Source organism: Arctopsyche grandis, chromosome 12 (assembly GCF_051622035.1).
Source record: "Arctopsyche grandis isolate Sample6627 chromosome 12, ASM5162203v2, whole genome shotgun sequence".
Lineage (NCBI taxonomy): Eukaryota > Metazoa > Arthropoda > Insecta > Trichoptera > Hydropsychidae > Arctopsyche > Arctopsyche grandis.
In genome coordinates this window covers 23,785,253-23,798,131 of record NC_135366.1, presented here as the reverse complement: position 1 = coordinate 23,798,131, position 12,879 = coordinate 23,785,253, and the positions used below count along the sequence as shown (strand labels likewise).

Sequence of the window (12,879 nt, the reverse complement as noted above, 5' to 3'; positions counted from 1 at the left end):
ACCCGGCATGCGTTGCAATGCCACAATAACGAATGCAATTTCCGTTCCCGTTCCCATTCTCGTTCCCGTTCCCATTTGTCGGAAAAACGCAGACAGTGAACATGTTGATCGCGACGCCAAAACATTTGACACTCATTCCCGTTTTTACTAACCTCTTCTTACTTTCACTTATTCCCATTTTCGTTCCCGTTTTTGGGCAAGTTTTTTTTCACAGTAATCTTTCCGGACTTGCATACAACAAATCCTGAAAGTTTCATCGTAATCGGTTCAGTGATTTAGGAGCCTATTCGAGACACACAAACAGATATTCATTTTTATATACATATATATGTATTGTTGCGTAAGGGTGGGTGGAGGATCCAAGTAAAAGGCCAACAGTCGTTTCACAGCATTTATTGATGATTCAGGAGATACACGTATTGCCAGTGTTCAGTCCAGAATGACATGATATCGCCTACGTACCGCTTTATAAAGGGTAGATCTCTCAGGACGCCTAATCTGTTTACCTGTTGTATAGTCACGTATTCGGATATGTATTTCCACGACATTGGGTCTCCCCGTACCGATTCTGAGAAATAACTAATAACGGTCATTGTTTAGCCTAAATGCACTTAAAGTCCAGATATAATCTTTGGAAGTAAGTGCATGCATTTAGTTGATCCGATAACATATATCCGTTGGTCTAAGTGCAATTCGCTCAATCCGCGGCGTACGTAACAGTATATAGATTTTACAATATTGTTGCGTAGGGGTGGGTATAAGATCAAAATGAAGGGCCAAAATCACTTCACAGCATTTATTCAACAATGCGAGAGGTCCACACGGACTGATCTAGCGTGTGTATCTCCTTTTAAAGGAAACGTTGTCCAGCACAGCTTCTACGGTTCATTGATGTGTCTATTGTTCTTTTTTTACATGTACATATACTAGGAAGGCCTTCCTGGCCAATTACAAACAATGCAGTATTTTTATTACACAAGTCGTTGAATTACGAGACACTGAAAACTCGCAAATCATACTCAAATAGTGGTGACATAGTAGGTAGGAAGGTTTTTAGCCAATTTTAATCGGAAACCGTTTCAAAAATGAAATCAGAAAAATTGGCAAACTCTGATAGGAAACGATTGACCTGGAGTCACAAATATCCAAATCTGACCAGCAGCACTACAGATATACTCAGAAAAATTATTTTCAATCGAGGTCAGCTCATGTGATCGAACCCGGCGCCTCTCGGTGATAGGCAGAAGCTTAACGAAAAAGGTTCAGTGAGAACTGCGGCGTATCCTTTGTTCGGCCACTTACTGAGTCTCGTTAGCGTAATCCGGGGTCCCTATTGTTCACACACGAATGTTTTCTGTACATAACTGAAAGGAATCAAATAACAAAACGGTGATTCGTAGTTTATATATGCATGCACATAGCGTATCTAGTTGGAAGAGTATTATTTACTAACAGAGAGGTAGTGAGTTCAAGTCCCGGACAAAATACGCTGCTGGTGGGATGTTGGTGTTTATTAAAAGGACAGATTGATCGTTTCCTGCTAGAATTTTCCTAGCTTAATTACAGTGATGGGTCCAATAATTCGGTATCCTCCTCCCAGTTTCTCGCTAATTCGAGTTTCTAGCATATCAAATTTGTTGATTCGTATAAAAATATGATACCTAAATATTTTACAATGTAAAAATGTATTTTGCGCAAATTTGCTGTATATCAAAAAATTGTCGATTGTAAAGATAGATGGCTCTATTGTATACTTCATACATACATAGATGTCTCTATTGTATACTTCTGTATGTGCATATATAATATGTACAAAATAAGCTTTCCATGTGTGTCACCTTGCGTTAATTCTTATCATGCTACTTAAAATATAAATAGAGGCAATAAAATAAAATAAAAAATAGTATGAAAAGGGTTAAAACATTTTTCAGGACAACTACAGGAATAGTTGGCAAAATTTAACTAAAATCACGCACAAGCATTCCGTCAAGAAAAAATTCTATAGTTTCACATTTGAAATTTTCATTAATATAAAAGTTGATTAAAAATATGTCAAATTGCGCACCTGTAGACAATTCCAACTTTCAGGTGTTGGAATAATCGTGGTTGTCCAAACTTTTATGGACGAGGGTCAAATTGGAATATTTTTAGAACTGGATCGAACCAGATTCAACTTTTTTTATCGGAGTTTGGGTTTTACTATTTATTATTATTGTTAAAATAAAAAAGCTTGCGGTACATACAAAAATCCGATGCAGAACGCATTCCCACCCGTGGACTGTAGCTTGAGAACCATTGTATTACATAGTCTGTTTCATCTCCTCTTCTATGTAAAAACGCTGACAAACATACATATGATGCACTTATAACATGAAATTTGAGAAAATTCTGCTATGAACTTCAAAAACTTAAAGAAATAAATGTCGACTTAAAAGTAGTGAAAATTCTGGTAAGAAATTTTAATATTAAAATTTCAATAAATATGTTCATTTTTTTATTTATTTATTATTTTATATAACTTTTAATGGGATGCAAAGTCAGCTAGTTTGAAAGTAATTACGCTCTTTAAAATATGAAGAATATCCATGGGAAATCACCAACTATCGATGTAAAACTTTTCAGAGCAAAATGGTGAACCAAGTTCGTCATAAATATGCAATGAGGTAACTTTTAAATATAACTTTCACTCGTACAAAGGCTTCAAAGCGCTCCGCAATCAATTACTTATTACTTATAAGCGATTTTTTATGGGACTGTGATTGTAAAAATTACGCATGTGCGTGTTTTATAAGAGGCCATTAAAACCCCATAATAACCCATAAGTGAAAACAGTTCTTAGTTTATTTATGTATATACGTATGTAGGGGCTATGGAACTGCTTTTCTTTTATGGATGCCGTTTGACCGTGATAAAGTGCACGGTATTTTTCCAAGAGTTTGATTGGTGGGGGGGGGGGGGAGTTTCCTTGGAAGAGACCTCGGTGTCGAGAGGCTGTAAGGGTTCGACAGGCAATGTCAAATATCGACCAATGAGCTTGCACGCATGCGCAAGTTACGCAATTGTGATTTGTTTTGGCCGTAAAAGCCTACCGTAACTGACCTTGCTTCGAACTTTTTTGGTTTGATGTTTTTACTTTATTTTGTTTGTGTGGAGTGTTTTTCTATAATTAATTATTTATTCGTTGAAATGGGTCTTCGCGAATTTTCTTAGACGAAATTTGTTTGTTTTACAAGATTTTGGATAAAGTGTATTACGGACGTGTTTTTGTTTTATAAACATTGTGCAAACAGATTTTATAAAAAGTTTTTCATCTTTGTATGATTGTTTTTTTTTGTAATTGAAAACTTTTATAATTAACGAAATACGTAAAGTACTACATATTTGTATTATTTTTTTGACACATTCTTACAAAACGAGTCTTTTTTTTATAATCTTAAAAAAATTGTATATACATATATGTATATATATATATATATATATATATATATATATATATATATATATATATATATATATATGTATATGTGTGTCTATTTATATGATGTAGAATTAATCAAATCAATTAAGTAATAAATTAAACTCCCATCTATATAATTTTCCTAAAACTATAAATTGTAACTAAGTTGCAAACCTTTCAACTTACTTTCAACTTTTTAATGAAGAGCTTTTATCATATGTAGTATATTGGAATTTCTTCATTAATGTAATTAATAAAATTTAATTTATTTTCTATTTATATTTATTGGTTTAAAGTATTTATTCATATTCGGGTTCACATTTACACTAAAGTGTTCTCTACATATTATAGATATAATTTACCGTGTTTTATGTATTTTTTTTACGTTCATACAATATATAGTTTGCATTTAGAATATGTGCAGTTAAATCTACATAACAACCTAATATATGTAATACATATAAATGCACACATTTCAAAACAAAATGGAAAATGTCGTATTATAAAGAAGCTATTACATATACATATAAGGTGAAGGCAAGTCTGGAAAATGTGACTGTAAAATTTATTATGACCGTAAAATATTGTTTTAATACAATTTTATGGTTTGAAATTGAAAATTATAAATCGAATAAGTAGGGGAAATTCAAGCAACGCATTAATAAATTTAAATTTTTCAATGTCTAATCTAAGATATGTCATTTTTAAACTATGTATGTATGATAAATGAATGTATAATATGATATAAAATTGGACTAGATTTTTGAATATCAATTTTTGATAGAGCTGGGCTTAATTTAAACAATTTAATTGACACAAATGTATAACATCGATTGAGAAGCCTTACCTTAAGTCTTTGACATCGTCTAACAAATTTAAACAAACACGAGAATATTTCTATCAATATCATATATTATATCTTGACGATTTATTATATTAAATGTGATTAAATAAATTTGGAGAAAATAATCCAATATGTGGCGTTCAAAACGGCAAACAAGAACGGAAAGAAAACTCGGGAAAATCTGTCGATGTTCAAAGCTCTCATTCGCCTTTGTTGAGCCGTGGCCACTTTCTTCTTAGGTCTCGGATTCAATTGGGCTTGACTGTTCAAAAACAAAACGTTTTCCTAAAAATAGCACAATGTTGAATTAGGCTAAGGATAATTACATTAAAAAATATTGATGATTCACTAAAATACCTTTCCGGGTTCTGGAGGTGGCGGTTTCGGTGCGTCTGAGTCTCCAAGTACTATATTCACCAAGCAATATTCCATAAGTGCCATGAAAACGAACCTATTCAGAACAATAAGTTAAATAAATAAATAAAATACATATATGTACATACATAAATGTGTACGTATTTGAAACCAAAATAGTTTTGAAAGCAATGAATAAAATAAAAAAGGGACATAAAAGATTGAAGAAAAAAAAGAAGGAAGTTTCTTTGTATACAAAAATTGAGCTAAAATGAGTCAATTTGTATGTATGAGACTATATTTTATCTTGGAAATCTTTGACAGTCAAAAATATTTTTTTACTAAATAAAACGTCAATTTGAATCATCAGATTTGAATTAAAATGAAATTTAAATTTTAAATTGACCCTTAGATTACAACAACAATATACAGTTTAACAACAAAATAAAAATTACATTTCAACTAAAAATAGTTTCTGAAACAAAAAACAGAATGGAAGAGGCAGATGAGAGAAGACTCAAGAGTTGGAAGTAGAAATGAATTTAATAATGATCTGCATAAATGAAAAAAAACTCGCCAATTCAAATGACTTGAAAGTTTTAAATTCATTATTTAATTGAAATCTTACACTGTGCAGACAGACATGAAAGCGTCGACAGCTTTCAGGTACGAGACAGGTGGTAGTGATGCTTGAGATTTGGCGTGTTGAGTCGACAGGGTTAATAATGATGTAACTCCTAGGGTGACTCTGGCAGGTGCAGCTTCCGGTTTGATCCAAAACGATACCCACTGTAATTTCAAAGGTTCACGTTTTCATAATGATTTTCATCGTGTGTTATAAAGCTTGGTGTTGGAACTGGTGGTCACATACAGACATGATGACGATCAGACATGTCGGGATATAAGTGTTGAACAAGTGGTATCCGAGACGTCTCTTCAGCACGAATATCACTTCTAAGCACGTGAAGTTGCCTGAAATGGATTGGAAATTTCGTCAGTGTGAGAAATTTAAAATCTTTTATGTGAAAATATCAGTATTTTCTTTTATATATTCTACTTAAAGAATAGATGAAGTTTCGTACTTAGAAAAATTACTCCCGTATCCATTTGACGAAACTTAATTTTAAATAGTAAATTACTACATTATATTTCATGTAAAATTTAGATCAAATATCATTGAAATACAGCGCTGTATTGTAGCTACGAGTATTTTCTATCAATTTACATCGTATTTGTATCATACAGACCTGTTGAATACACTTGGGTACAATCGGCAATCCTATTTTCAACCAATTGCAATTGAGGAAGTTCTATATTTGCGTCGACGACCAAAGGCACTTCCGGATCCCATTGAAAGACCATCTCATCTGTGGTGTGCGATACTGAAAATCACATTTTTATTTTTGAAAAGCAACGTTTTACCAACAATAGAAAATTCGGATAATGTTTCCGACCATTCAATAAATAAACCCCAAATCTCATAAATAAACGTATTAAAATTATATACGATACATATGTATTTACATCTGTTTGTTCCCACATATCTAATATATAATTTGGAAAGAGACTTTGTATTTATGTATGTTTGTATGTATCCTTCGTTCGTAGATCCATGACGTCATCGAACAAATGATTCACTTTTTTTCCGATTCAAAGGATTCGAAGTTCTCGGGGGCGTAGGCGCCAAGGCGAAGCCCTAGGGCTCCGTCCCCTAGGGGGCGCAGACGCCGGGGGCGTACATATAATTTTTTATTAGAGACTTACTATAAATTTTTGTTTGTTCGTGACAGTCAATTTAATAAAAAAAACAAATGAGTATTCAAATAAATTTATATAAAATAAAACTATTCAAATAAATTTAATAAAATGTTTACTATTAGATTAGTCATGTTTAAACGGATTATATTACAAATACCGAGCGAAGCCGCGTAATACAGCTAGTTCACTATAAATATATTATTTAATGGCTTATTTGTCGATTTATATAATGAATTTGCATATTTTGTATCTTCTTCTTCTTCCTCGTGTGCTCAAAGCTGAGCATCGTGGTATTTGATATCATATGGAATCCGGTGGACTATCCACTTCCACTCCTCTTGGTCCTATGCCATGTTGACAGCAGCGTTTAGGTACGATCGAGTCAGTTCTTTAATTTAGCCTGACCATTTTATGACCTTTTGCTCGCCTTTACCTCTGTGACTACCAAATTCTCTAGATTGTCCACATAATTTCTGGTAATATGGCATTAGTAGGAAATAATCTTTTCCTACATGTTCTAGACAGTCTCTCAGAAACTACAAGCTCTTTGAAGATGGAGAGTATGATCCATGGAATGCATCTGCTTCCAGCACCTCATTTAGAAGGCATCTAATAAGTCCCTTTCTGTGCTTTTAAGCGTCCATGTCTTGAATTCTTACGATGGAATGGATCACCTGGGATCACAGCAGAATAACTTTGCTTCGTCTCATTATAGAGCGGTTTTTCAATATTTTTGTAAGACTGTTCATCGCCGTTTTCGCCAATACTATTCAGGTTTCTGAACCTCGCATATCATCAAAAATATCTCATCTCATACATGCATATTAACCTTTGAAGGACGGAGCGTCGAGATCGGACGAGTATCCCGAACCGAAGTCGATTAAGACCACAGCATTTTTTTTTTATCAAAATACAGCTTTTCTCAATACAAATGGGTTCAATATATATCTTATTAATCATTTTATACATCCACATAAAATAGTTTTAGTCCTATAGCAAATTTTTGACTATTTTTGTATTAAAAAACAACGACAAGTATCGACACGCAAACGCACATAGGTAAGGCCAACAGGAGACTGCATGAATCAATAGCCACGCGTCAATAGCTTACGAAAATATAGCTGTCTTTTTCTCTCGCATTAATTCATCGATCAACAAGAATATGCAAGCGAACGGTCAAATACATGACTTACCGCTACCGCCTATAAATCATACTTTGGAACGTAGAAATGTATAAATGTAGTTCTTCACGATATACCCCTTTTCTAAATCTATTAAAATAAAAATTTATTGTAGTTCATTCTATTATTGTTATTACGAAAAACGTAAAAATTGGGGCATTTGCATCGGTCTCCGTGACAAACCAAAATGTTAAATTACAGAAAACGCAAATATCGGAAGGCAAAGATCGAAAATCGAAAGATCTTAAGTCGAAAGATCAAAAAAAAAGGGTGCATGGTAAACGGTACATACTCACTTAATTTGCGCGAGCAGGGTACAACAGGAACATGAGGAACAGGCTTTTCCTCCCATATTCTGCATACGGGAGGAAAAGCCTGTTTCTCTTGTTCCTGTTGTATCCTGCTTGCGCAAATTAAGTGAGTATGTACATACGTGAGTATGTACCGTTTACCATGCACCCTTTTTTTTGATATTTCGACTTAAGATCTTTCGATTTTCGATCTTTGCCTTCCGATATTTGCGATTTCTGTAATTTAACATTCTGGCTCGTCACGTAGACCCCATTTGCATACCGCACTTCGGTGAGGGAGGGTTAAAAAGTATATTAAAAGATCAGGAGATATATTTTACACACATATTTAGATACATAATATCGCTTGAAATATCAACGGGCACGATACTATTGTGTATATACACATAGTATGTGGACGAGATTTAAATAGAGCATTTTTTCATTGAGGTCGTATTTAGAGTTCCTGGAATATAATACGAGGTATAGATATAGTGGAGCAGGTTGGTGGAGAGCTGATGACACGGCGATTTGCCTAAACAAGGGTCTCTCCAAGTCTATTCATAAGACCGTGCACTACCTACCTACCTACCACCCATCATCCCCCCTCCCCCACCCACCCACCCAACCACCCACATTCGCATTCTTCTTAGCCGATTCTTACACAACCCCGCACCGTCTATCGGATGACATACAGAGTACTGTCATCTGTCGTTTATTCTTTTAATGATATGCAGTGACGTGTATTGGAAAGTTTTTTGTTGTTTTACGTTTGTTTTTTTTTATCCGGATTACCGTCAGTTGTCAACAAACAGCAACTAGGGATTTTACTTTTAAAAGTTTTCAAGTCCAAAATAAAATCTTTTGAAGGTGTTAATCAATGAATAAATAATGCAGTGAAAGTGCTACCTATAGTTTATGTAAAGTTTGTCTTGAGATAACACAAAAGAATTAAATAAGATGATACTTTTCAAATGTTTATTGTATAGGCAATCAATTTTGACTTGGGTGTATGATAAATGGACGGATAACATTGTAATTAGTTGAAATGCAGTCTTTCTATGGGTTTTGAGTTTGAGGTTCAAGATTAGGTCACTTTTTTCACATTGAATTATCTTAACTAGGATGTGTGTTGATATATAAATGATATATGTATGTACGTATATATGTGCAATAGAAAGACAGATGAAAGCTTCCAATCATTTTCATTAAACATAATTTAAGTGAGATATATCTTTGCATTATTTGAAAAGTTGTCGTCTGATACAGGTCGCTTTATAATAGATTTGAATGAACTTAAACATAGAGTAGTCTGATAAATATTACATTTACTACTATGTAAAATATATAATATAAACCCAAAGAAGATATAATATGTAATTTGTTCGCCATATATAATATTCCGTTTGTTACAGACATTACTAACAAACTAACCAGTAGATTCTATGACAGAATCACTAATAACCATACTAACACACTTGTGAAGAGTCTTGGTGATTACAACAAAATGTCTATGCCTTATTAAGTATAAACACAGATTACCTAAACACAATCTGCTTTAGGTCATCGACTTTAGAGAGTTTTTAATTAATATTATGTATTAGATGTATTATGAGCATTTATATGATTTGTAAATAGGTTTTTGTGCTCTTTTTCTTATTACGCTGTACATATTAACATTATAATAATATAATACTATGATTACTAACAAAATTAATTTAAAATTGTAAAATAGAAAATGATCAGTAGATCAGTAGCTATTAAAATAGATATAAGATGTATTGTGAATTTAGTAATAATAAAAAGCATTTAAAAATCAAAATCAGACATAGAGTAGACTGATACATATGTATGTATGTACATTGTATGTACTACTACGTATAATATATAATATAAACCCAAAGAAAATATAATATGTAACTTGTTCAATTATATACTTCTGAATTGAAAATCGATTGAATTTATTTTTTTTGTAACAAAATTGTAATTTAAGAATATTATAAAATGAACAGTAAATTTATTCATTTTAATTTTAGATTTTTTTGTATTTTTTAGAATTGGCTTTTTCCAATCAAAAAGGTATAAAGTATTTCGTTTAAGAAAATTTTAAATTAAAAATAAAACGAGGACTGCCATGCGTCTACAAAGACGACTCACTTCCCTTAGGCGGATCTAACCCATCCCCAGATTTTCCGACCCATCCACACCCCCCATCCTCGTCGACACTCACACCCCCCCACCTCCACGGGGTGTTCGAGACCGGCTAGAGTGGCCTTAAGTTCTTTAAGTGTTCATTATTGGAGAATCGGGCCGCAATCCACATTGTGGAGGAGGGAGTGGTGACTTCGACGACGGCCAGAAAAAAATCAAAAATCCAAAAATACGCAAAAAACTTCGAAACCAAGTCGCTCAACCCTTAGGCGACCACTCGCTTTGTACCACCCCAAACACACTCGAAATCACTCGACGACAACCGAATGCGTCAACGCGACGAATTATTATCGCGACGGATAATAAAGTAAAATACGCGAAAACTCTCGCGATAATGATGCGACTCCTCTTAAAATGTAAAAAAAATGTTATAGGGCATCCACAAGGGTCGTCGATACCATCTGTGTATTTTTATTTTGCTTCCAACTGCTATTTTTAGCGCTAGATATTTATTTATTCAAATAAGATAAAGTAAAAAAAAATAATACTCACGACTTTCCATTTGCAATTTGCACTCTTGCGTGTCGTGAGGATAGATCAGGAAGTTCATAGCGCATGAAAGCCTCAAAGTCAACTTCACCATGTATAGTATGGTCTTGTCTTTGTACAGCCATATGTAATGGTTCGGAATGGTCATTGTTTGAAATGTTACTGATTTTGCGTTTTTGAAATAAGAATCGGGACGCCACATGTTCTTCAACCAGTCGACTTCTAGTAATCTGTAATCGAATATGTGCAGCAATAAAACGGGTGATTAGAAAGCTCATCTTAATTATACATTTGTGTCATTTTTTATTAATTTTTTTGCATATCATTAAAGAGAATAGTTTTATTTTTATTTTCTGCAAGAAAATTTTTTGAAATTTACTTTGATATGTTGTGAAAATCTGTTCAAATCGAGCGCATGCTGTGTGTTGTATAAAAACCGTGCATTATTGCCGTTTTTCTTTGTTACGCAATCTTTGTGTACGAATAATGCTTTACGAGTCATCGCAATTGTTTGTATATTTTTAGTGATATCATATAATATTTTCATCGAAAGACATATATTTATAAAGTTTTTATACATTTTTAAACAGTTTATAAAATTGCAAAAGTTGTATCCACTTACATATATGCCGTACCTGTGTACCCATTTTGAGTAAACAGCATTTATCGCATATGATTTGGTTATAATCAAGGTGATTTTATCTATTAATAGGAGAGGGATGTTAATAATTTCATGTTGGTTAATGTTTTAAGTATTCTGTGCTCACATCCATGAAACTGTTTGGAAAAACACACAAAAAACAAGCGCTTTGTTTTTTATATATGTACGTACATATGTACAAATATACATGAAAGTATATTTTATTAATTCTATTAGGCACTTATATACTGGAAATATGCATTAATATATATTGGAAACAAACATGTACATATATTGAGACTGTATTAGTGATCAATAATTTGTAAAAACCTCATACATTCAGTACATTTATGAATTATTTATATTAATTATACGCCCTTTTCCGATTCAAATAGTGAAATGAAATACGCCATCATTAGATATAAAAATTCAGATAAATAGATATGTAGATTAAATATATATATATATATATATATATATATATATATATATATATATATATATATATATATATATATATATATATATATATATATATATATAGAAATACCTGTATTCTTGTGTCATGTTTTCCGGAAGTCTCAATCTGAAGTCTTTCCATGTTTGAGCGAAGAATATGTCGGCTGCATATGTCTAAATTTAAAATTCGATTTCATTAGTGTATGTTTTATGACAATTAAATAAAAATCATTTATTGATATTCTAATGACTAAAGCTTGAATTTTACCATTGAATTTTCATCTATGGAGTCCAGTCCCATGACGGTCACATGGAAGTGTACGACCGTGGGATGATCGTCCTTTTTCGGAGGTCTCATTTTGTCGTATTGCTTGGGATCTTCCGGAAGTAGCTCTTGAAACGTCAAACTGGATCTGCGATGTTCGTTTCGAATTGTTAAAATGAAATTTACAATTATAACTTACGGTGTGTTTGTTTAATTTAAACTCACTGTGCGTAACAAAGATCCGACAGTCCGAAGAAAACCTTAGTCAGTATTCCCAATGTGATCCACATACATTTTTTACCGTCGAAACCCATTTTTAATTAGCGGTAATGAACTGTTTTACATTTAAAAATCCAACTTTTAAAACACAATTTTTAATTCGCGTCTACGCTAATGGATTGCTTCAGCGACATCAAAGACTGCGTAGAACTTCGTTCGCAATTACTCGAGGTTTTTCCCGATTTTTTTTTTAAATGACATCAAAATAATATATTAAATTTTGTTACTAATATATAAATTCATTTATTTTTCTCGACATTTTAAAATTTAAATTATAATGTTACAAAAATCGTAATTTTTTTGTATGTAGAATAATCGATTGAATTTGACGCTGTGTTTAATTTTGGAATATTATTATTTATTATTATGTTTTTAATCGAATAGTTGGGAGAGTATGCGTCAAATGTCTTGTCTTGTCAGTGTCTTAAGCAACACTGAGGTGGTACCAGTTGCGGACATAATAGCCGTGCAGAATTCAGCAAGGGGTAGGAGTTAGACAGGGTGATTTTGAATACATTAAATACGAACGGGTTTGATTTAAATGGAATCTGAAATATTTAAAATGCAATTCAGAATAGTCGGATCCAAAGATTATTCATATTTTATATATATGTATGTAGTTAGTGTGTGTGTATAAGCGATGGTCTAAATT

General features: G+C 32.7%; 1 protein-coding gene across 1 annotated transcript; it reads right to left on the bottom strand.

Annotated features, from left to right (window-relative positions):
• Positions 1–4,403: 4,403 nt before the first annotated feature.
• ort (glycine receptor ora transientless) lies at positions 4,404–12,238 on the bottom strand. The gene is made up of 9 exons (XM_077442297.1): positions 12,174–12,238; positions 11,952–12,096; positions 11,775–11,857; positions 10,588–10,814; positions 5,903–6,037; positions 5,527–5,627; positions 5,284–5,444; positions 4,659–4,752; positions 4,404–4,532 (listed from the first exon to the last, which is right to left on the bottom strand). The coding sequence occupies exons 1-9, from the start codon at positions 12,236–12,238 to the stop codon at positions 4,404–4,406; spliced, it is 1,140 nt and encodes a 379-aa protein (XP_077298423.1).
• Positions 12,239–12,879: the final 641 nt, after the last annotated feature.